The sequence below is a fragment of the Panthera pardus genome, unplaced genomic scaffold (assembly GCF_024362965.1).
Source record: "Panthera pardus isolate Hobbes unplaced genomic scaffold, ASM2436296v1 HiC_scaffold_10, whole genome shotgun sequence".
NCBI lineage: Eukaryota > Metazoa > Chordata > Mammalia > Carnivora > Felidae > Panthera > Panthera pardus.
The window spans coordinates 7,274,914-7,301,387 of NW_026526655.1; the positions used below are offsets into that span (position 1 = coordinate 7,274,914).

General features: G+C 37.6%; 2 protein-coding genes across 7 annotated transcripts in view; one reads left to right on the plus strand and one right to left on the minus strand.

The window, feature by feature from the left end:
• Positions 1–26,474, minus strand: part of GIGYF2 (GRB10 interacting GYF protein 2) — a 146,118-nt gene that overhangs the window by 65,608 nt on the left and 54,036 nt on the right. For all 4 annotated transcript variants that reach the window (XM_053903609.1, XM_053903601.1, XM_053903605.1 and 1 more), the window contains 3 exons: positions 22,153–22,264; positions 17,024–17,135; positions 16,116–16,156 (listed from right to left, as the gene is read on the minus strand). In XM_053903609.1, coding sequence (XP_053759584.1) covers positions 16,116–16,156; positions 17,024–17,135; positions 22,153–22,264 — 265 coding nt within the window. The remainder of the gene's footprint in view (positions 1–16,115; positions 16,157–17,023; positions 17,136–22,152; positions 22,265–26,474) is intronic.
• KCNJ13 (potassium inwardly rectifying channel subfamily J member 13) lies at positions 1,753–11,484 on the plus strand. 3 transcript variants are annotated; one of them, XM_019445549.2, is made up of 4 exons: positions 1,766–1,903; positions 6,869–6,993; positions 7,102–7,344; positions 9,132–11,484. In XM_019445549.2, the coding sequence occupies exons 2-4, from the start codon at positions 6,885–6,887 to the stop codon at positions 9,752–9,754; spliced, it is 975 nt and encodes a 324-aa protein (XP_019301094.1). In that variant the 5' UTR covers positions 1,766–1,903; positions 6,869–6,884; the 3' UTR covers positions 9,755–11,484. The 3 variants fall into 3 exon arrangements, with proteins under 3 accessions (XP_019301095.1, XP_019301094.1, XP_019301093.1); XM_019445550.2 differs by having other exon boundaries at positions 1,753–1,903; positions 6,869–7,108; positions 9,132–9,353; XM_019445548.2 differs by having other exon boundaries at positions 6,869–7,344.

Consider the following 26,474-nt stretch of genomic DNA (forward strand, 5'->3'; position numbering starts at 1 on the left):
GTTTCAGAGCCATCTCCAACTGAAATCAGCAATTCTGTTTAGATGGAAGGCCTGTGTATTTTGGGGTAAAGTTGACATACGATCTATGCAGTATCAGTTTCATCTCAGTTGACCGGGCAACCTCAGCCACAAATGAACTGAACTGCTCAGGACATTATAATGGGAGTACTGTGCTTGTGAGTGGACACTCCAAAGCTGGTCTACAATATCCATACAATTGGCAGTCACGGTCTATCGACCACAGCAAGACTTTCAAATTGTAGAAATTCAGAAAGCAGAATACTTTTTCACTTGAGGTATTTTGCCAAGTCATTTTTGCCTTAATAGATTCTGAAACAGTATATTATGGAAAGAGGCTTCTAAGTTTGGTTAAAATCCTTCACCATAATGTTTACTATAATGTGGAGGCAAGACATATGGCACATACACTCCAGTACTTTCTGAAAGGCATTGTTACATTATATTTGCTCTGGCTTTTTCTCCCCCAATCAGTCAACTGTCAATAGATATAAAGAATAATTCCTACCAGTGTGTGCAGGGAACAAGCATCACATCACAAGCCCCTACTTTATGTTTTTACCTTCTCTAGTTCTAAAGGTCAAAGTTTCCAATGCTGTGTCTGAACTTGTATTGAGATGTTTGGCATTACTAAAACAAAGAAGGAATTAATACTTTTTTTTTTAATTGTGGGGGGAGGGGAAGGAATCTACAAAGGCGGATTTCACCTTCTAAGTAGCATTATATTGGTCTACATTAATAATTTTCCCAGCAGGCCTTCCATGATTTTACTTTGAACAATCACAGCCTTTGTTTCTCAGATCCTCTTACATGTGACATTTGATCAAAGTTTTCAAATCAGCAGCTAACAGAGGTGGAGAAAAGTACTGCTCAGTAAAGGCATTACACAAAGCCACCCTACAGCTCTTTCAAGGTTGCTACAAAATTAGATCACAGACATTTTCTACCTAAACACTATTTAGACAATTAAATTTTCTGTACCCTGAATGCTACATTTTACCGAACATTACTATATGCTTCTCAGGAAATCATCCCCTAAACATTACTAAAACATGCCTTAAGAAAATTCTTCAGCTCCTTCTCATAGGTGTGTTTTTTAAAGATAAGTGCCAGGTACCAAACAATTAAGTTTATTCTTATTCAAGATCTCTACACACAGCCTTAAAAAAATGGGGGGGGGGGGGGGGGAGGCCTGCCTCCTTGCCCCTCCACCCCCACCCCAAATTCAGGTAACTAACTTACCTATATTACCCAGTTCTAGAATTAGTGGTAGCCATTCTAGTGAGATGGAATATGCAAAGAAAACTAATAAGATCAATCCATTAATTCATGCCTAAAATTCCTTATCCAAGGAAATCTTCCCCAAAGAAATGGAGGGAAAAAAAAGAATAGTAAAGGAAGTATCTCACACTTCAACATGCTATATAAGGAAAGACGGCTGAAAGGAAACCTTGCAGGGAATTTTATCCCTTTGAACTTTCAAATAAACTCTTAAGTAAGATTATGCAAACTTACTAAAGACCGGTCCTGATTAGAGGGAAAAAATGCACCCCTTCTCCAAGTCAGTTCTGGAGGCTTTCTCCAGAATTGTTAAGGTTTGTGTTGGGTAAAGAAAGACCTCCTAACAAACCAGCATTCTTTTCCACATGATCAGAGCTAATTGGCCCCCCTGCAGACTAAGTGACCAATCACATCAGCTTCAGCTGAAACTAGCCCCCACGACATTATAAACAGAGGAATGTGAACTGTAAACCCAGTCCAAGAAGAGAACCTAAAAGCTAGGCTTGTAGATTAAAATTACCTTACCAAAAAGACAGACTCCACAAGTCTGGTTTTCTCAAGACCTACCTACCTGTGCACACAGGCTGACCCAGCAAAAGAACTGGTGAGTACATGAAATAATATTATTTCTTTCCTTAAGAGGAACAGAGAAAGAAACTGAGTATCTTTACTCTTTAAACAAAGATATTACCTACAGGGTCATACATTAAGGTTCTTTATTCTTTTTCCTTAAATTTTAGAAATGGATAATAGCCCTACTGAAAGCATTACTGGAAATTTTCTTGTTTTATTCAGCGTATACTAACTCTCCATTATAATATAAAAATGAGTAGAAAGGAAAGACCCTAGAAAAAATTCAGTGGCTTTTAAAAATATATATAGATATATTTCTTTTGGAAGTGATTTTAAAAACCCAAAATAAGCCTACAGAAACAAATGACCAAAAAAAAAATTTTTTTAATCCATGAAAAAAGTGACGAATATCTAATTTTCAATGTCTTTTTAAATTAGTACTGAAATTAGTAGATTCTTCTACAAGTAAGAAATTAAAATATACAAGAATCTCTGAGCTTATATAAGAGTTAGCACACTGCCCTGATTATAGAGGGTAGAAGAGAAAAGATTCTGTACAATCAGTTTTCACACCAGACATAAAAAAAAATACAGAGCAATACTGTGATCATTTAACATTTGTAGTTACAGCCTATTATCTCAACTGTTTAACATGAAGGATACTACTACCTTACAATATGGCAAAAGACATAATTTTGAATGTTACAACAAAGTAAAATGAATCAATAATCCTGACAGCCAGAATGAAGCATCCAAACTATCATTTTTATAAAGTAGTATTTTCCACCAAAGTTTATAAATGGACAAATATTTTACCAGCCCACACATGGAGATACAAACAAACCTTCCAAAGCTTCAATTCTATTGTCTGTTGGGATCAGTTAGTGAGAATCACATAAATACAAACCAAGACAAATATATTCAAAGAGTATTTGTACACCTGTAGGGATATGAAAATTACTTGGAAATGTAATAGTATAAACATAATGTCTGCCCATCAGTCACTTTTTTAAATCTGATGGAGAGAAAGTCTATATACATCAGGCAACAATTATATAATTTTTAAGCACCATATAAGCAAATGTAAAACCATGAGAGAAAAGAAAAAAAAAATCATCTAAGAAACCTATGTCAGTTGAAAGAAGCAGAAGTAAGTTTAAAAATTCACAGAGTTTTAAGAGACTGTGTTATTTAATTCCCTGTCTTTTTCTGTTTTTAAATAGAAGGAAGCCTGGCCAAGGGGATTGGGTAGCTTGCCCAACTGACACAGCTATGTAACCAACAGAGCCAGAGCATGGTAGGCTAGATTCCCCACCTTGTCTTCATTATGCTAAGCCATACTGTTTACATGAATCCAAAGATGGACGTATTCAGGGTAATCTGTTAAGTGGGGATCAAAATCTTACTTCTCTCAACTACTCCACTTCTCAACACAATCTAAACAAGTTCAAGCAAGGATTTATATATAAAAACCAGAAAACATGGTTTTGATATTAGCCTTTTGACATCCTTGTTCACAGGGTTTTTCATGTATTGATTAATTGCAAGAGAAAAAATGAAATTGTAGAAGTCTAGAGTTAACTGTTATAAAGCTGTAACAAGTAACAACCCCGAAAAAGCCCAAATAATAATAATTTTGTTAGCAACAGTATATATCTATCTATCTAGATAGATAGATAGATAGATAGATAGATAGATAGATAGATAGATAGATATAGAAAGTATATATCTATATATATATAGAAAGGCTATCTCCCTAGATAATGAGTTTTAGAATTTAATAAAGTAGGTTGAAAATTAAGAATCATGCAGCTCCTCCCCTCCCCCCCCAAAAAACTACTGTGAAACAGTAAACAATTAGTAGCATTCACCAGGACAGCAGTTCCCTAGGTGGAATAAGCACCAGGGGTACAAGGCCCATGATAGACCTTTATACACAAAGCAGGAAGGAAAATTAAAGGTGAAATTAATATAATGTTACATACCAATTTTACCTCAAAATCAGAAAAAAAATAAAAGAAACCATATAGGACACTGCAGTGGTTCACAACCTTTCTGAAGGCAGCCAACAACTATCCTTTCTTATATCCTCCTTCTTCCTCTTCGAGTGTCAAAATGCCTTTCTTTTATAAAATTATGATGCTATATCCTAAAAATTATTTTCTCCCTGGAAAAATACAAAGTAGGCAATGCTACTAAGAACTCTCCTGTCCATACTTTGTTTTAATTTGTACTGATCTAGTAACATCCAAAAGATGTAATAATTGTATGCAACTATGTAATAATTGTAGCTGTGCAAATCTTCAAATTTTACAAATGTCTTCCTTAACTGAAAATAAATTTCTTGCCTAAAAGTCACAGGGTTGAACCTAAGCATTCCTGAAGACCAAATATTCTGTAATGACTCAAACAAAACTAGTCAAATGGAACATAGTATTACTCACAAAGGCTAACCAGGATTAAAATGTCTATTTTTTAAGCAATATAGTGCTGACTCTGGATTTGGTGTGGGATTCACCAACACTTACTACTTTTGCGATCCTAGGAAATTCATTGCGCCTCAGTTTCTCTATCTGTAAAATGGGAATTATAATGGCACTACTGTGAAAGTTAAGAAGCATTAGTAACAATAATAAAGCAACTAACACTGAAAGGTTACTCTGTGCCAGGCATTGCCTGCTGGCTTCACATGAGTTAACACACATGAAAGTGTTTGGTATGATTCCTGCCACATAATAAACAATATATCCTTACTAATATTATTAATCGTTACTGTCCTAAGAATCATGTATGAAGTTAACAACAGTTTATGATAGATACTTGAGATAGTTGTAGGGACAGGAAGAACATCTACCAGAAGTGCTAAAAATCTGGCTGTCAAAGACTGCCTTGTGAATACAATGCCAATCACCTTGGGAAAGGTTTTTATTTCACCAAACTTTCAAAACAGCTTCTTGTAGTAAGAAAATTAACTTGTAAAGTTAGTCAGACATGGATAATAACATAAATAATCTAAGGCTCCCACCTGCCTAGTCTGATCCTTGGTGACCTCATCTGAAAAATGGGGTAATAATGTCTACCTTGCTGAGATACCAAAGAATTAAAGATAATGCAATATGAAGACATCTAGCAAAGTGCCTACGAAAATTTTATTATTTCTGTTGTTACTTTCAAAAGGGCAGAGATAAGGTCTCCTAAAACATTTAAAGAATGTAGCAAAATGAGTCATTAAATAGCCATGCTGAGGGGAAAAAATACATTAAATGATAATGACCACTTGTTAGAATAATGAATTATAAAGCATTAATGACCTAAGAGTTTTTTAAAGCTTATAATATGAAACTAAAATGGCTATCCACTCTAAATAAATTTTAACAATTATCTCCGTGTTCCGACAGTAATTCAGATCTGAAGAAAATACAAGAGAATGTCTCTACTATCACCAATAAATGTTACACTAGCCTCGGGAAGGGGGGGCGGAGAGGGAGGGAAAGTATATATCCAGCTGGCCAATGTGCAATTCCCATAACACAGGAAGGGAGTCTCCACAGACCCCCAAGTCCCTAGATACAAGAAGGATCCAGCAAACCCAAGCAACAATGCCTCTAGTCCCCTTCTTCTTAAGCGTCACTGCCATTCAAAAGGTAGGAAGGGGAAATGCAGTACCCTCAAGGACACCTACTTCTGAAGGAAGCAGCTAGGCAGAGTCAAATGCAAAGCTGCAATTCCCATTCTGTTCCTGGTAGGCTCTACATAAAAGTCTTAAGATGCTTCTGACACATGCAAGAACAGTCACATAGAAAGCATACCTTAGCTTTCTTTTCACCACACAGAGAAAAGCATACCCACTGATTTACAATTTCACTGTTTATAGCTAAAAACTAATTATATTAATTAACTTTTAAAAATTGCCATTTGGTGCCTTAATGGTTATCTTAGTTCATTACACTTGAAGCTTTTTCTTCTGGTTTACCTACTTTCAAAACTAACATTATCTAGCGATCTCTACCTGGAATTTATTTACCAAGAAAATAATTCTCTCATGGCGCCTGAGAATGCTTAGCTGGCTCAGTCAGTTAAGCATCCGACTTCGGCTCAGGTCACGATCTCACAGTCTGTGAGTTCGAGCCCCACGTTGGGCTCTGTGCTGACAGCTCAGAACCTGGAGCCTGCTTCGGATTCTGTGCCTCCCTCTCTCGCTGCCCTTCCCCTACTCATGCTCTGCCTCTGTCTCAAAAATAAATTAAAAAAAAAAAATTTTTTTTTTAAGAAAGTAATTCTCTCCCCACCCAACAATCAAATCAAAATCTAGAATATTCAGAGTGCAGCAAGAAGGAAAGAATCCATGAAAATGGTCACAAAGTGACAAAAACAAATAAAGCCTATTCATAAAACTTTCAACAGGCTAATTTAAAAAAAGTATACATTACAACCATAGGTCTCTAAATGCTTAGACCTGTCCCAGCACGAAGTTCGGTTTCCAAATATTTGCAGACAGCTTAACACTACATTTCCAAATGCTTTCTAGTTATTTACACAGAGGAACACATATTTAACTTATTCCTCTTAATTATGAATTACTCGTAATTTTAAATTATTAATTATGAAAAGTAGATAAACACGTAACGTTTAGTCAAATCAACAGCTACTTTTGCCTGGACTGTTGCAAGAGAGGGGGCACTGACAAGCCACAAACCATATCCCCAACTTTCAGGAATCTTAAAATATACTCAAAAATATTAAAATGCCAATAGTTTAACAGCCATTCAAAAGAAACAATAAGACCCTAAGGCAGCCCCTGATCAGGCAGCATACAAATGGCTTAGTCAGTAAATGCCTCCTTCACGAAGAGGGGAGAGAGAGCTGTCAGACTGGACAAGCTGGCCCAGTAGCTAGGGAAGCATTCCAAAAACAGGACAAAGTGAATGAAGTCTCAAAATTTATTAATATTAGCTATAGAACAGTTAAGAGCTTACTAACTTATTCTTGGTTTCAGAAAATTACAGACCAAGATGGATGGCAGTAATTGCAAAGCTACTGCTCCTCTCCTAACTCAGAGGTACCGGAGGATGGTCACCAAGGACGGCCACAGCACACTGCAAATGGATGGTGCCCAAAGAGGTCTTGTATATCTTCGAGATGCTTGGGGAATCCTAATGGACATGCGCTGGCGCTGGATGATGTTGGTCTTTTCTGCTTCTTTTGTTGTCCACTGGCTTGTCTTTGCAGTGCTCTGGTATGTTCTAGCGGAGATGAATGGTGATCTGGAACTAGATCATGATGCCCCACCTGAAAACCACACTATCTGTGTGAAGTACATCACCAGTTTCACAGCTGCATTCTCCTTCTCCCTGGAGACACAACTCACAATTGGCTATGGTACCATGTTCCCCAGTGGTGACTGTCCAAGTGCAATCGCCTTGCTTGCCATACAAATGCTACTAGGCCTCATGCTAGAGGCTTTTATCACAGGTAATTGTTTTTGTTTTTTTAAAAAAAAAAATTACAAGTGTTTTGGAGAGGCGATAGTCAGTTATAAACAACTGTGTTGTAGAATCATTTACTTGCGTTATTAGCAGGTAATTTCTACGATTGAAAAGAAAGTCTGGGGCCAAGTGATAGGTGAAATTATAAGAAACCTGACTCTTAAATTTTACCTATTAGAACCCTATAAGAAAAAAGAAAGGATCATTCTGACACTAACTTGCAAGCAACATCATATAACAAAAAAAATATATTAACAGAAGATGTAAAGGGTATTCTTCAGAGAAGCTAAATGCTTTGTTAAATAGGTGAATAAATATGTTCAATGCATATTTTGACAATCATTTTATCTAACAAAGGAATTTGATTTTTTTTTCCCCCTTTACTGGGTTAGAATTTCCTCCTCTGAGTTCATCTGTTCAACATTTACTCAACATTCACCAGTGAGCCCAGAGCACCATAGTCAGCATATTCAGAGATCAAGTATACACATACTTAACTTGAAATATGGCCACAAAGATTATGAAATTTTACATATAAACCTGATTAACACATAAGACTTTCTTCTAATAAAGTAGGGTTAGCGTCATTTTTATAAGTGATACATACAGTTTAAAACTCAAAAAAAAAAACCCGAAAAGAAAACCTGGCTTTAACACACTACCCAATGATAATCTGAAAAGGTAAGTGATGGGCCATATGGAGGGTGATCTGGAGTCAAGTCCATTGTGCTGCCAACCAACTTTATAACCTGTAACAAATCACTTAACTGCTCTACAAGGGTTTTTTAACTGGGTCAGTCATTAGATAAAATTTAGAGGATCCAAGAACTTAGAAAAAACTTGCATTTTTGTTCACTCACCCCTAACTGAAATTTGCCATTTCTTCCATTATAAATGTAGGCAATAACAACAAAAACATAGTATCAGCATTTTCGTATCACACTCCGATACTTCAAAAGTACACTATTAAACCCACAACTAAATTTCATTGTTGAATGCATTTTTTCTTGTTGTTGAATGCTTTATTAAAGCACATATAGTACTATAATTTTCTTAAATGTTCAACTGGATTTCAGTACATTTGGTTTCCTGTATATGCATTTTATTTTTATGCATTTAAAGCATAATCTGATAGGAGGTCCGTAGACCACAGACCTCACCAGCATGCCAACAAGATCTGTGGCACAAAAGTGGTTAAGAAACCCTAACCTATAGCTTGGGGGCACACAGAAGATGCACTCTGAAAGGTGCACTGAAATCACCTTAGGGGCAGACCTTCTAATAAAGGGGGGGGGGGGGAGTTATAGAAGGTTCCACGTTAAATAATTCCTCAGTGTATCCCTCATCCTACTGGTCCCATTCCCCACCCCAAATCATTCTACTCTAAATCTAATTTCTACTTCAACTCAAAATCACAAATGAATTCTAATAACAAGTGAATCTTGTTACTTTTTTTTAAAGTGGGGACAGAAATGTAGGAAACGACCATTTGATTTTATAAGACATGAGAAGACGCAGTTACATTTCTTTGTAACAAAGTGAATTTTGCTTAACCATTCTGAAATCACAGTTTTTAAATAAGGATGTATGTACATTTTGAAAAATGCTTCAGGCAAGTAAGACTACCCAAATTAACAATGTGTTCAATTCTTGACTCACTTAGAAGGCATCGCATCAAGGAATGTGTAACTATTTGATATACCCTTCTCATTCAGAAAAGGTATTGATATTTCAAGTGTTCATTCTAAAAAAATTCAATGGTTTCTAATTTAGGTGCCTTTGTGGCGAAGATTGCCCGGCCGAAAAATCGAGCTTTCTCAATTCGCTTTACAGACTTAGCAGTAGTAGCTCACATAGATGGCAAACCTAATCTAATTTTCCAAGTGGCCAACACTCGACCTAGCCCTCTAACCAGTGTCCGGGTCTCCGCTGTACTCTATCAGGAAAGAGAAAACGGTGAACTCTACCAGACCAGTGTGGACTTCCACCTCGATGGCATCAATTCTGAGGAATGTCCATTCTTTATCTTTCCACTAACCTACTATCACTCCATCATACCATCAAGTCCTCTGGCTACTCTGCTCCAGCATGAAAATCCTCCGCACTTTGAATTAGTTGTATTCCTCTCAGCAATGCAGGAAGGGACTGGAGAAATATGCCAAAGGAGGACATCCTACCTACCCTCCGAAATCATGTTACATCACTGTTTTGCGTCTCTGTTGACCCGGGGTTCCAAAGGTGAATACCAAATCAAGATGGAGAATTTTGACAAGACTGTTCCTGAACTTCCCACTCCTGTGGTCTCCAAGAGCCCAAACAGGACTGACCTGGACATCCGTATCAATGGACAAAGCATGGACAATTTTCAGATCTCTGAAACAGGACTGACAGAATAAGATGTATCCACGGCACCCTATTTTTTAATGTATTATGCAGCTACTTTTCCTTCGTTATAACTTTTTTTTCAATGCTGATTACATCTCTCTGATGGTATCATGGTAACAAGCCTATGCCCATAAAAATGGCTGAGCTAATAATACACATTCTGGAAATTTAACATTCTACCTTATAAGTTTGTATCTGTGGTTATCTGCTGAAATCAATGCATCTCAACATGACAGATATTTATGTAACAGCAAGTTGGTGAATTTATCATAACGTGGATGATACCACTAATGAAGGGAAAACGGGACAGTAAAGTTTAACTCAGCCGAACTCTAAGATCAACCACAAATCTCTCATTTTCATCTGCAAGTTGAAGCAACAGTCTAGTTTGAAACCTAGCCCCCTGGGTAGAATGATGATTTCACAACATTTAGCGAACATCCTTTTAAAAGTGTTATTTTTTCAAGACAACAAAGATCATTCCTCTGGTTCTTCATACTACAAAGCTGGAGTAAGTATTACCCCCCCTTAATTTTTAACATCTAAGAACAAAAATTCACAAGAAAAACAATGGAGAGATTTATATGTAGCTCTAAAGGCATTATACCCAAACACATGCACATGTTCACATATTTGTGGCAGAAGTGATGAGATCAAGTGAGAGCTCCAGCCTGAATGGAACCTGTAAGGTGGTATTTTTGTAAGGAGATGCAAAATTATATCTACTATCAAACAGTGATTTAAAAATCATAATCAACTATTCATCTGAATGGCTTCTAAGTAAAAACAGCCCCTTCTTACCTATGACCTATTCAATGGTATAAAACAATGCAACAACTCTAAATAACTCATAAATGCAAAGCTATTTAAGTTTTTGTAGATATAAAGGTTTACTTATACGTAATTCAAATAGGAAAAAAATCTCCAGTAGATAAAGCAAAAAATAATTAGGCAACAAAGTATTTTCAAACCCAAATTCCTGTTTCCAACTTCAAATAGTTTTTTCTATAAACACAAAATGAGTGTTTATTCATCAGTAGGAGGTTGAACTAGATAAACTCTATTATTTCTTACCAAATCTAATACTCCATGAAAATTATACTCTCTCTCTGCTTCAATTTTTATTTAATATACACTTAGATGAATGCTTTCCCTTACCTCCAGTTTAATTTAAAACCATTCCCTCTGCATAGCCTTCATTTTGATTTAAAAAAAAAGAAAAAACTGTCTTCAAAGCAAACAAGAACCAAAAAAGTCGCCCTATCAGATTTCAAGTAGATTTGTGGCTGCTCTTCTTTTCTGTAATTCTCCTTCTTCAAGTTTAGTAGGAAAAGTAAAAGATTAACCCTCCCCACTGGTGATGACCTAGCCAGGAATCAGCCCATGAATAAATACTAGCCTAGTAAAGGCAATCTGATGTGACAAGCAGGGCAGAGCAGCAGTCACATTTTTCTACTCTTTGACCAAAAGGAAAAGCAAATAAAGAAGAGCTCTGGAGTAGTCAAACCGTGATAACAGAAAAAAAGAAAAAAAAAAAAAAAGTCAAGGACACAGCAACTTAATTATTGTAAACTTTTGCTGTTTGAAACTTTTAGGCATCCTTAAATGCTAACCAGACCAACAGACTTTTTTTTCCAACCCAGGACTGTCATAACCCATATAGACAACAGGAATTCTTATTTCTATAATAAAGTAACAAGATTCACCTAACCTGTGAAAATAAAGTAGTATCAAAGATTTACATGGTATGTTTTTTCCTAAGAGCTCTATATCACTTACACAGATTACAACTCCCAACAGTTAGGTGAAGCTGCCCAAAGATCTGGGATGAGTCTCCCTGCAGACACAGCATGTTCTCCATTCAAGTCAGAGCACTCTCAAAGTACACAATGTACATATAAGCTCTGCCTCTGAAAACTAGATGTGACTTCCCCTACACACACCCCAAAATAACTGTAGGTATACTAATGCTATTTGATAAATGTTTCACAAGTAGACAACTAAGAAATGCAATCAGAAAATCAGAAACTTCTGTCTAGGTGGCTTAAAGCTTCTGAAAGCACTGTTCATGATTCTTTCACTTACTTTCAGTGAATCACAGCTTCTACATTAAGGATTAAGTTTTCCGCCAAGATACCATTCTCCTTGGCAGGAGAAGGGAGTACAAATGGAAAGAGGGGGTGATTACTGGGAGATGGGAACAGCATCTCTAATTCCTGGCTACACAGCTCACTAATCTGGGGCACCTGGGAGCCCAAGGATGATACCTTAGATTCATGACTAAGAAGACCACGTTGGAATTAACTTTAAAAATGATTTAGGAAACTGATACAGATAAGCATGACAATCCCAACAAACTACACAAGCAGTTACTAAAAACATAACATCTAGTTTTGATATATGTACAAGCCCGTAACACCTACTGCAGGCAGCACCTGATAACCAAAAGCTGCTATGTCTACTTCAAAGTATTTTACGCCAAAATGCACTAACTGGTATTACATTAGGCTGAACCTGTTAGTATCAAATGGATCATTTTTTATTTAATGAACTTTCAATTGCATCCTCAGAGAATCATACTACAAGATCATCACCAGAACTGATCCCCCCCTCTCCAACAATAATTCCTACTGAACAGAAATTATAATTCCAGTATCACAGGCCTTTTTCTACCTCCACATTGCCCCATGGATGTGTTCATAGTCGTTATGTACAATTCTTGTCCCAATGTCTATAAATATACCCATTTCTCTCCAATATAAGAAGCAACTACAGGATATAAACCATCTTTAATTTTAAAAACAAGTCATTCTGAAACCTTTAGTACTCAAATTATCTTAATTTGATGTCAGAGAACATCTCACAAGTGACCAATATATCACTCTGCCCCAACAAACTAGTTTAGTACTGCCATTCTTGAAGAGTGGAAGATACAAAAGCAAATTTTTTTGAGAGAGAGAGAGAACAAGTGCACACCACGAGCAGGGAGCAGGGCAGAGAGGAAGGAAAGAGAGAATCCCAAGCAGGCTCTGTGCCGACAGCACTGAGCTTGATCAACCAACAGCAGCCAACACTGAGCTTGATCCCACAAACCGTGAGATCATTACCTGAGCTGAAATCAAGAGTCAGATAGACACTCAACCAACTGAGCAACCCAGGCACCTCCAAGAAAAAAAACTTTTTAATCTACAATATTTACAACAAAAGTGGATTACTTATAAAAAGAAAGGCTCAAAATTATTCACACAGTTAATATACCTAAGTGAGCATCTTATCAAAAAACATTCAATAAAAGCCACTATGATTTATTTGAATATATATATGGAACATGCCCTGATATTTTAGTAGGGAAAACTTTCTTTATACTCTTAATCACTTCACATCAATTTAGTTTTACAGAACTCATCTTTTCAAATATATACCTTTGTATACACATATACAAAGAAAAAAACCTGTATTTTTTAAGTTGTTTTTTTTTTTTTAAGTTTTTTTTGAGAGAGCACAAGTGAAGGAGGGGGCAGAGAAAGAGGGAGACAGAGAATCCCAAGTGGGCTCCACGCTGTGAGCCCAGAGCCTGACACAGGACTCAAACTCACAAAACTGTGAGATGATAACCTGAGCTGAAATCAAGAGTCAGTCGCTTAACTGACAGAGCCACCCAGATGCCCCCAAAACCTGTATTTTTAAAGAGGGTGGTCGGAGAGATTTCTCAGGTTGAATTAATATACTAGTTAAAATATAAGTTGGGCAAATAATGATGAAAAGGAACTTTACACTCTAACCAAACCACGAAAGTATGACTGTGGTGAATAGTTAAAATCGAGCTACTGTCATAACAGAGAACACAGGGCTTTTCCAAAGCAACCCAAGTCATTTTCAGACACCTCTATTAGATCTTTTTCACTGAGACTATGTTGAGTATCTACCACCTTAAACCTACCCTTTAGACTAACACAGATCAAACTTAATTCCTCTTTCTCAATTGTTGAGCAAATATTTGCAGACAGTAATCCTAAAAACACTCCTCCCCACTCTGTCCTGTCCACAGTTTTGTCTGCTGGGTAAACAGCCCCATTTCCGTCAGGCATTCACCATCACAGGGCTGCAAATGCCCCATTCTACTCCAATATATGGATCCCTTCCAGGTGTGGCCAGTACTGCACACAATATTTAAGCTGTCCTGTGTCAACATAAGACAGCGGGCGTCCCTATTGCCCGCCTCATGAGGATCCTACAGTTCTAGTAAATGTTATGCTGGTTAACACGGAGGCCACAGTCAGCTAAGAAAGCTGTGCTTTTCCCCAGCAAGTTGCCATTACACCATTATTCCATATCTTAAATTCTAGAGTTTACGTGAGAGTTAACATTTTCTGCTGTTAAACTTCCATCTGATTAGATCTTGTCTCTTGTTCCATCTTAATTCTGATCTTAAGTCACAGGTGTTCCACTCTATAGCTACCCCTCTAACTACTGAGTAATCTGAAAATCTGATCACACATCAACACTGTCATCCAAAGAAAAGGAATGTTTATACAGCACATAGCACAAGACCTATCATACAAGTCAGAATTCAGTAACTGTTGAACAAATAAAGGATTCCATATACTCTTATTTAATCCTAAAAATTCTGTAAGGCATTCTCACCTGTATTTATTATGAGACTACTGAATATGAGAGCTTAGATTACCAGTGATCTTCTGATTCAAAACCCTGTACTCTTTAAACTACCCCTCATTATCTCTCTCTAGTCGCTGGCAAAAGTATTAAGTTAGACAAGGATGAGAGCAGAGGTCCCAAAACATCCTCCAAATTATATTTATCCAACAGTCTACAATACAAGTAAAGCCATTCATCTAGCAGTAAGTTATCTACCCAGTCTGTTCCAGATTTCTTGGTGCTACACTCATTTAATGGCTTTTCATTAATATAAATATAATTATTTCCAATGCCATATTAATAAATGAGAAATTTAAATAACTGATATGTTAAAATGAACTGGTGTGAAAACAATGATGCCAAGTTGACTATTTGGTGTTTTAAAAAATCTGCAAATCTTGGGGCCCCTGGGTGGCTCAGTCGGTTAAGCGTCCAACGTCGGCTCAGGTCATGATCTTGCAGTTTGTGGGTTCGAGCCCCACATCGGGCTCTGTGCTGACAGCTCAGAGCCTGGAGCCTACTTTGGATTCTGTGTCTCCCTCTCTCTCTGCCCTTCCCCTGCTTATGCTCTGTCTCTCTCTGTCTCTCAAAAATGAATAAATGTTAAAAAAAAAATTTTTTTTTTTTAATCTGCAAATCAGTCTGTGAATGATATTTACATATTTAACATATATTTTTGACAAATGCTTACTATTGTCAGATACAATCATGCCCTGGAGAACTTTTCTGGTACTTCCAGGAATTGGGAAATCACAAGGTAATTTTCGTAACTCCAATGCTGGGGGGGTGCCTGGTAGCTCAGTCGGTTAAGTGTCCGACTTCAGCTCAGGTCACGATCTCACAGTTTAAAGGTTTGAGCCCGCATCAGGCTCCATGCTGACAGAGCAGAGCCTGCTTGGGATTCTCTTTCTCCCTCTCTCTGCCCCCTGTCAGTTCCCCACTCACACATGCTTATGTGCGCATTCTCTCTAAATAAATACATAAATACATGAATCCAATGTTACTATGAATTGGCATTCCTTTTTTCTCTCAGACCTTAATACCTACTGGCACTTTAGAAGGCAATACCTTTAATCAGTCAGAAAAGCCCATCTTAACATTATAGGTTCTTTAATATAAACTATAATTAATTCATCACAAACACTGAAACCTTGTTCTCTTACTATGTTCCTTTTAATTCAGTAGCTACCTTAACTATAATTTATTTTGACTCCTCTCATCTCAAAACAAGAAAAAAAACAAAGATTAGGTATCAAAAAGACCAGATCAATAATAAAAGGCTAAAGAAAGAACATTCATAGTTGTAAAATTTGCTCTCTGACACAAAAACAAGCATTCTAGCTTTTTCCCTGTTTCTTTTCATCCTGTGAGAAGTATCTACATTGGAAAAGGAGTTAACAGACTGGTTCCTAACTTAAAATTTCACTTCACAAGATAGACTTAATAAAGAATATATGCCTTGCAAAGAATACATAGACCTAAAAAGTTAAATCAAGTAAATCCTAATGGTTGTGTTCATCACCCCTGGTTTTGTGCAACAGAGCCATCAAATAACCACGGAATTATAAATCCAAGCAATGCTACAACTCCATCTACTGGAGAGGCACAGGTAACTGAGTCAATTTTAAATAAATGGATCCTTACATGTGAGCCTTTTAGGAACTAATATCATGGAAGTTCAGATAAAAATACTTCAAAACAGTAAGAAAGCCTTACCTACATCTTTTCGTCCTGGTTTTTCAAAACGTCTGTCACCTCTAGAAAAGATAAAAGAAGTTTCAAACAGGACTTAGGAGTAATATATAGATTTCCTATACCTGACAACCACTGCTGTATCTGTCCTTAATAGCATTGCTTTCCTTTTCAAATTGTAAAAACAAACGGTTAGCGCCCAACATTTGGAAAATATAAGAAAACACAAAGATGAAAACAAAAATATCCACTATCTCACTTACCAAAAGCCAGCTTCTATTGACCCAGAAATGTTTTTTAAAATTAGATAAATTTTAATTAGATAGATGCTTTACTTTAGATACACACTATATATAGTTTTATATACTATTTTTGGCATGTGTTTTCCCACATCATTAGATATTTTCAAAATCATCCTAACTTTTAATGGTTATAGAATATTCTATTGTGTGGATATACCATTACATAAGAAACCATGCTGATATTAAGCTATTTGGCTTGTTTCTAATTATATTATAAATATCATCACAGTGAACATCTTTGTACATACAAGTTTGTGGAACTGCCCTCATTCATCAACAGACTTCACAGAGTCACAAAGAACAGAGAAGATGCTTTGACTGATAGCCAACAAAAAATAAAATGTCAATTGTCAATGCCTCCCACTGAACACTAATAAAATAACAAATCTGACTAACTATGAAATATCCATGCTGGCACTAACATATTAACCTATTTATCGCCAATGCTTCTTTCATTAAATAAGGATCATTTAAAACTTTCTAACATACATCTTGATACTCAATAATTAAAAGCATTTTTTAAGTGAAATCTTATAACTATACAAAGAAACGTCTCCTCTGGAGAAAACAGAAAAAAATTTTTTTTTACACCAATAAGTCTTTACGCCAAGATCTGGATCTTTTAGTTACCTTTCCTCCCAGCTCTGTGACCTATGCATTTCCCTGCCACCTCCTCGACCAAAGACACCCTCTACTTCATCAAAGCTTCTTTGGTAGAAACCACATTCACCTCTGCCTCTGCCTGAAAATAAGAAAACAGAAAAAATGATACTCAGATGTCAATATCTGACACATATTCAACACCAACGATTAATCTTTGAAGTTCTGCCTCCACACAAAGAGAATGTCTATGTTTAAACATTTGGCAAGGCCTGACGGATCTTTACCTGAGAGACCAATAATGGCACTGAAGAGGCTAGACCACAGGAGGTTGAAAGAAACAAGTTAGAAAACAGCTGTTAAGAGTCCCAGTCCTGAATAAGAAACAGTGTCAACATTAAGTTCTTTAATAAAAAGTTTAACAGTAAAATTCTAAGAAGATCGGTAAACTATTACTACAAATTGGACCTTTTATTGGATTATTTTCAACAAAAAAGAAAGATTTAGAGAGCTTCAGAAGAGAGCAGATAAAATATACAAAAGTGAAGCACAAACATTAATATAATTTATCTAACTCCACAGAAAGGATATTTAAGGGGCACCTGGGTGGCTCAGTTGGTTGGGCGTCCAACTTCAACTCAGGTCATGATCTCACAGTTCATGAGTTGGAGCCCCACTTCGGCCTCTGTGCTGACAGCTCAGAGCCTGGGAGCCTGCTTTGGATTCATTCTCTCTCTCTCTCTCTCTCTCTCTCTCTCTCTCTCTCTCTCTCTCCCCCCCCCCCTTCACTCATGCTCTCTCTCTGTCTCTCAAAAACAAATCAACATTAAAAAAAACTTTAAAAAAAAAAAAAAAGAAAGGATAATTTAATACGGTCAACTCTATCAATTTTGGGAACTAACTCGGTAAAGAATGTTCTACACCAACAAAAGCACTCTTTCCCCTTTGCTCAAGTCTTCAAGGAAGAAAAACATCAGGACTAAATTTGAACCCGAGCTAGTGAGAATGTGCTGTATGCAGAGACTGAGAGGTTCTAAATGTTCAGATGTAAACCGGTCTTTACTGAAGTCAATTTGGTCAGATCTATCAAAATCTGACTCAACGATTCTAACCACAATTTATCCTAACAGAAATACACAAACATGCAAATACACATATATGCAGATGTTCACTGCAATGTGTAACACCAGACATAACCTAAATTTTGATAATATTAAATTTCAGTAGAACATTATGAAGCCACAGAAGATAAAACGCTGACATTAAAAGAAATCTACATTATTCTGTTGAATGACAGAATAATACTTATAAAAATAACTCCACTTATATAAATTATATGGCTGTTGGGATCAGGAGGAATATCCATCCAACTGGTGCTCTGGGGGCAGAAAGCAATATGAACGTTTTAGCTTTATACTTTCTGCACAATGTGAGGTTTTCTCAACTAATGCGCACCATTTGTATCCAACACACAGATGAGAAAACTGGAAAAGGGTGGGGAGTTTAGAGCTGTACTTAGATAAAATATTACCCATCATCTGTAGCTCACCATTTTTAACAGTGTAAAAACACCCAAAACAAAATGATGAATTACGAATGAAAGAATGCATTCCAAAGCTAAATACAAGTGAGTTAAATAATTATTTCAAATATCCACATAGGATTTCTACTTTCTGCTTATAATGTATGAAAACCTGACTCAGAATATACTTGTACTTTTATGTAACCTTATTATGAAATGCACAGAAGGGTACCCCTCATAACTAGTCCAGGTAACCCACATTTCTTCATTTGTAAAATGGAAATGAGACTAGGCTTAAAATATAATAATCTAAAAGTTACTTTCCAGTTTTGTCAATCTAACTTTATATCAACATAAAGTCGCCTCCCCAGTTTCCCATTTCAGTACCTCTCTCCTTAGGAAATGTATACATTTTTTAAAAAATAGTATCTGCATTCTATTAATCAAAAAGGTGCACGTTATTTGAAATACAGTATCAAATGTGTATAATAATATAATTTAGTGTTTAGACAATGCCTGATGCACATACAGATTCCCAGTCGTTTATAATAACATAATTACTCATTCGATAATATCCTTATAATAACACGGCTACCAGTGAATATCAACCCACAGGCTAGGAATCCCTGCTTTTGATAAGATACTGCAAATGTATACATTTTATGTAAAATCCTAAAACAGTATAATGCCAAGTGTTATGTAACACTGGCGTGGATCTCCTGCAATGATGATTCTTGGGGTGTAAGAAAGTCCCCTCTTCTGAAGAGGACAATTTTCTCAGTAAACCAATAAGTACCAAGCACCTTGAAAAAGTATTTTATTTTAGAAACCTGAATATGAAAAAAGCCTTCAGGTTGCCAGAAAAACAAGCAAACCACAGACAAAAATATTTTCTGCCAAGTTAACTAGCACTGGTACTGGTCCTCCTTATCAGACTAAAGCTTATTATAAGGAGACACATAAAAAGAATCAGATTCTAGAGATTTCCAATTGTAAGGACCATAATCATCTCTAAATACAGTTCTCATATAAGCAGCAACAAGTACACATAACATGATGAATCTCTCACACAGCTAAATATTCAAAGGACTGTCCTATTGTCTGAGATTTCACCCGATTCTTTTGGGGGATTAAAATATACTTCCTTTAAATGATGATAAAGACAAGTGGCTGACAGCTGTGTGGATCTGCTGTACTCTTAAACACCTTTACCAGGTAAAATAGAAAGATGACATTTTACACTGTTTCCCCACCCATTTGTTTAAATTTTACTAGTTCCCGATATTTAGAAGTCTAGAAGTCAGTTGGTTTTCACATCAAAATCTCCTCAAGTTTGGGGCACCTGGGTGGCTCAGTCGGTTAAACATCCAACTTAGGCTAAGGTCATGATCTCGTGATTCATGAGTTCAAGCCCCGCGTCGGGCTCTGTGCTGACAGCTCAGAGCCTGGAGCCTCCATTGGATTCTGTGTCTCCCTCTCTCACTGCCCCTCTCCTGCTCACACTCTGTGTGTGTATGTGTGAGTGTGTGTGTCTCTCTCAAAAATAAATAAAATATTTTAATAAAAAAAAAAAATCTCAAGTTAAAAAGAGCCAAAATAACCATCTAACGTTAGCTCTGCCCATGGCGGGGGGGGGAGCCATAATAATCATCACTTAACCCACAAGTTAAAATTAAGTACTAACTAAAGAAAACAAAACCAGATTAATGATCTCATGAAATCATCGGAAAAGAAATCCCATTTTGGACAATGATGCCAAAAATGTTTTTTACAAAGTGAATTCATTCATTTGACCAGTTTCATACCATTTGTTCACATCAATGTTAATTAAGTCACTGCTTTTCTCACAGTATCTATCTTTTTGCACATGCCCAGTTTAAATTCTGAATGTAGGACACTATGCGATAACCCCCCACTTGAAAGAATCAGAAAGCAGGGAGAAATTTACCAATCCTTTCGTTTGTTTCTCAATATGGAGTTTTTTTAAGACTGTTTAGAGAGACTGGTGTGTATTTACAGCACACAAAGTTGGTGATCACTTGAGGCTCACAGAAGCGCTGGCTCGTGGGCCACCCTTCTTGAATAATCATCTCTGTACGACTTACCCTAAAAAGCACTGGAGGCAAAGCCACCTGAGTGCAACCTCCCCCTGTTGCCAGCCTACCAAAGAAAATCACAGGCAACACCCAAGCAGTAGCCCAGAGCCATCTCCACATCACCACCGCACCACACCACCAAGACACAAAGACCTCAGGTGAATTCTGGACCAACGGAACCTCACTGCACGTGAGAATCTGAATGGCATGGGGAGCTTTTGAAGCACACACATGCCTAAATTTCACCACCCAGGATCCGACTGCGGAAGTACTTCTAACAAATCCCCAGGTTAAAAACTCCGTTCTGGAAACTGACAAATTCAGAAGGAAAAACCACGTATACCTTGCTAACAGTACGTGGCCTACAAGCGGAGAGCTTTAGCTGCCCCATCATTATTCGCCACCCCGGCGCTCCCACGTGCTACATTTTTTTTTTAAGTTTACTTATTTATTTTGAGAGAGAAAGACAGAGAGAGTGCACAAGCGAGGAAAGGGCAGAAAGAAGGAGAGACAGAATCCCAAGCAGGCTCTACGCAGAGCCTGGCGTGGGGCTCAAACTCACGAACCGTGAGATCATGACCTGAGCCGAAAGCAGAAGCCAGACACTTAACCGACTGTGCCACCCAGGCGCCCCGCATTCCCACATTCGGAATGGACAACCGAAAGTGTCCTCTTCACAGGAGTGCAGAACTTCAGATGCCTCTATAAAGGCTGAGTATAAATTCTTCTATTCATAAGGCACAACTTTAAGAGAAAGAGAATCCAGATATTCCACACCCTTGATCACACCAAGCTGGGCGGTGCGGTATGTGGAGACAGTGGCCTCTGGCTCTGCAGATACCCAACTCTTCCACTTCTGAAGCGCTTGTTCAAAAATTACAAGAGGTGTCTAGACTACTGCGATGAGTTAACCAACTCAAGAGGTAAATGCTGAACATTTATATTGAAAACATCCAGAATGGCCTCATGTTGCAGAAAATCAATGAATACAAAACAAGGAACAGACAGCGAAAAAACAAGTAATATCAACAAAATAATTCTTCTGAGACACAAATCTATAAAACCATAGGTTAAGTAAGTTGACTGATACATAATTATTTTTTGCTCTACCCTCTAAAAGAGCCCTGGCGCTGATGAGACAGAGGGCTTTTACTAAAGCCTCTCTCTGGCTGGGGACGCTCCTCGCACACGGCCTTATACAGAAAGGGTGTGTCACCAAGGCCTGCGGACTTAGCTGCTGCCTCAGCAGCCGAGGCACTTCCCAGAGCTATGGCAAAGGGCAAGGCTCCCTGGGGATGAGGAATAGGGATGGGGATTTGCCAAAGTTAACGAGGAACCCTCACGCTCAAGAATTACCCTCTTCTGCTCCAAATCAGGAGGTGTGGAGCTGATACACCGAGAAATGATTCAGAAAACAAATATTCAGACACTTAACACAGAGTGAATGTCAAAAGCAGTTTTTTAAAAATCAAGTATTATATGTTTAAAGTGACTTCTCTCTCCTCTTCCTCCATTATTACATTTGCCACACGGAAGCTCACCTCGCCCTCTTGAAGAACTTCGACCTCTAGGAGCCCCCACCACTGTTCCTCCTCCTCCTCGTCCTGTCAATCGCAGGACAGCAGCACTATTAACAGACATGGAAAAGTTTCTCTGTCGAAAACAAAAACAAAAACGAAAAAAAAAGAAAGAAAAAAAGGATAAAACAGATAAAACTGCATGTTGCTTCTCCCCATCTCCCGTTCCAACTATAAAATGGCATCTAATTACTACAAACAATGGGAAACCATAACTACACCGCATGCTAAGATGACCCAAAACCTAATTTTACCTGAAAATCTCAAATTAACATTTCAGATCAACAAACACTGACAACCAATGCCTTATATCTTATTAGGTTCTGTGAGGAAATATTAAATAAACTCTAATCACTGTATATATCCAGAAGCAGACGGGATAAATATGCACCATAATGAACTTGGTAGAAGAAATCCTGTTTGAAAAGATACTTTATTATTTTATTAAAAATTTTTTTTCATGTTTTTTTTTTGATTTATTTAAATTTAACTTAGTTAACATACAATGTAGTATTGATTTCAGGAGCAGAACCCACTGATTTGGCACCTACATATGACACCCAGTGTTCATCCCCAACAAGTGCCCTCCTTAATGCCCATCACCCATCTAGCCCATCCCTTCCCCATCCACCTCCCCTCCAGCAACCCTCAGTTTATTCTCTGTATTTTAAGAGTCTCTTATGGTTTGCCTCCCTGTTTTTATCTTATTTTTCTTCCCTTTCCCTATGTTCATCTGTTGTTTCTTAAATTCCACATGAGTGAAATTATATGGTATTTACCGTTCTCTGACTTATTTCATATGGCATAATACCCTCCAGTTCCATCCACACTGTTGCAAATGGCAAGATTTCGTTCTTTTTTTGTTGCTGAGTAATACTCCATAGCGTGTGTGTGTGTGTGTGTGTGTGTGTGTGTGCGCCACATCTTCTTTATCCATTCATCCATCGATGGACATTTGGGCCCTTTCCATACTTTGGCTATTGTTGACAACACTGCTATAAACATTGGGGTGCATGTGCCCCTTCAAAGCACTTCCTGTATCCTCTGAATTAACACCTAGTGTTGCAATTGCTGGGTCGTAGGGTAGTTCTATTTTTAATTTTTTGAGGAACCTCCATACTGTTTTCCAGAGTGGCTGCACCAGTTTGCATTCCCACTAACAATGCAAAAGGGTTCCCCTTTCTCCACATCCTCACCAACATCTATTGTTACCCAACTTGTTAATTTTAGCCATTCTCACCAGTGTGACATGGCATCTCATTGTGCTTTTGATTTGTATTTCTCTGATGCTGAGTGATGCTGAGCATCTTTTCATGTGTCTGTTAGCCATCTGGATGTCTTCTTTGGAAAAGTGTCTATTCATGTCTTCCACCCATTTCTTCACTGGATTATACTCTACATAGAAAACCTGAAAGACTCCACCAGAAAGCCGCTAGAGCTAATATGTGAATTCAGTAAAGTCAAAGGATATAAAATCAACGTACAGAAATCAGTTGCATGTCTATACACTAATAACGAAGCAGCAGAAAGAGAAATCAAGGAAATCAACCCCATTTACAATAGCACCAAAAACCATAAAATATAGGAATAAACCTAGCCAAGGAAGTAAAAGATCTGTACGCTGAAAACTATAGAAAAAATGGAAATGTTTATTTATTTATTTTGAGAGAGCGAGAGAGACAGAGCACAAGCAGGGAAGAGGCAGAGAGAAGGAGAGAGAAAATCCCAAGAAGGCTCCCCACTATCAGCACAGAGCCTGGCTCGGGGCTCAATCTCATGAACCACGAGATCACAACCTGAGCCAAAATCAAGAAATGGATTCTTAACCAACTGAACCACCCAGATGCCCCTGAAAGGATTAACTAGTGAAAGGTAGAAACAAGAGATGGTCACCAAAAAGTATGAATCAAGAGTAGCATGATAAAGAGAAAAATGATCATTTTTGCCTCATTCTGTTCACCAATGTGAATTAGTAGCACCAAGTATTATTTAATAGAATGACAAGAATCATAAATAAAAGGGAAGGGCCAAATAAGAATCTACATAAACAAGATCAACCATCTTAATGGGGAGGGGAAGAGCATGCTTGAAAAAACCAAAATCCCAATTAGTCATTAGCCTGCATTTGCAACCACACCCAATTTGGATAGGGTCAAAAACAGTGGGATAGTAGTGAGTGGGAATCCTTCAAACAGGAAAGGGGAAGATAAAGGAACACTGGAAGCCTAGGAGCCAAAAAATATGTTTAGTTGACACTTCTGGATAAATGCAATACGTAGGCCTTAGGAAACAGTAAAACAAGAAGCAATTTTTAAAATCTTGAAAATGATCTATAAAATATAAAATTCCTGGGCATTTGAAGGAGAATTTTGCAAGGGAGTTTTAAACTCAGAAAATGTTGGAATATATATTCTTACAGGAATACTTTCTGTATACTTAGAACCTAACAGACATTTATGCAAACACGCAGAGGTATGGCACAATGAAGAAAATGTAACTTGTGCATGGCTGCAGCTAAGGACCCTGCTGGTGGAAGGACAAGGAACAAGTCTTAAGAGTTTGGTTGAAGAGAATCTTGTGATTCAACTAATAATTAAAATCCAAATTGTGTTTCCACTGTGAAGTCCCCATCTGCAGTTTCAATTCAAAATCAACTGAAATGTGATTCTATACCTCTTCTACGGAAATCAACATGCAACTGGTTAAAAAACTTCTTTCATTACTGAGTTTCTTAATTCTTTAATTTATTTTTGAGAGAGACAGAGACAGAACGTGAGCAGACAGAGGGGGGGACACAGAAGCCAAAGCAGGCTCCAGGCCCTGAGCTGTCAGCACAGAGCCCAACGCAGGGCTCGAACTCACAAACTGTTGAGATCACGACCTGAGCCGAAGTCAGACGCTTAACCGACTGAGCCATCCAGGCGCCCCCATTACTGAATTTTTTTGTTTTTTAATTTATGGGTCATTTTCTCATTACCTTCTTCATTAGTTATCTTTCTCAGAATTTTATTTATTACAATTTGTTCTGATAAATTTTAGAAATTTATAATGTAAGTTTTTTTTCCTTTGAGTTTCATAGGGATATAAGTGTATAATCAAGTAACTTCAAAACTCAAGATTTAAGGTCTAATCAGTAACTAAAATTTACAGGATGATGCCCAACACTTATTTCAAGCTGTATGTTAAAAAACGTACCTAATAATAATTTTTAAAAAACCGGCTGAAACAAATGTGTCAACTTACCTTATAGCACAGAGCAACCGGGGGAAGAAGTGCCTCTGGGAACACAATTAAGCAAAGCTATGACGTCCCAAAATCTAGATTAATATAATCTAATACTGGAATAACAGAGCTCTGGGGCACCTGGGTGGCTCAGTCAGTTAAGCCTCTAACTTCGGCTAAGGTCATGATCTCACAGTTCATGAGTTCAAGCGCCATGTTGGGCTCTGTGCTGACAGCTCAGAGCTGGAGCCTGCTTCAGATTCTGTCTCCCTCTCTCTCTCTCTCTCTGCCTGTCCCATGCTCATGCTCTGTCTCTGTCTCTCTCAAAAATAAACATTAAAATTTTTTTCTTTTTTTTTTTTTAAAACAGAACTCAGAGCTGACTTCACTAATTAATGCCAGGATCCCATGCAGGTGAACACATTACCAAACATGTATACAACTCAAATGTACCCATCAATAGAGTGCAGAGAAACTTGCATATACTTTCCTACACCCTCACACACTGCAGCTGAAAATGCAAACTTCTATCCTCTCTGGAAAGCAATTTCTGGAAGTTCTATATTTAAATGTCTGTACCCTTTGGGGTGCCTGCGTGGCTCAGTCAGTTAAGCATCCGACTTCATGATTTTAGTTTGTGGGTTCGAGCCCTGTTTCAGGCTCTGTGCTGACAGCTCAGAGCCTGGATCCTGCTATGGATTCTGTGTCTCCCTCTCTCTCTCTGCCCCTCCCTGCTCACACTCTATGGCTCTCTCTCTCTCTCCCTCTCAAATAAATAAACATTAAAAAAAATTTTTTTTTGATGTCTATACGCTCTGACAGAATTCCTCTTGTAACACATGCGAAAACTCCCATAAGCAAAAAGATCTTTAACTGCAGTACTGTTGTAAAATTGAATTGGGGACCTCCTAAGTATCAACCAATGGGAGCAATTTAAAAATCATGAGAGGTGCCTGGCTGGCTCAGTCAGTAAGAGCATGAGGCTCCTGATCTTGGGATCATGTGTTCAAGCCCCACGTTAAGCACAGAGCTTTTAAAAAGAATTAAAAAAGTCACGGCCATCT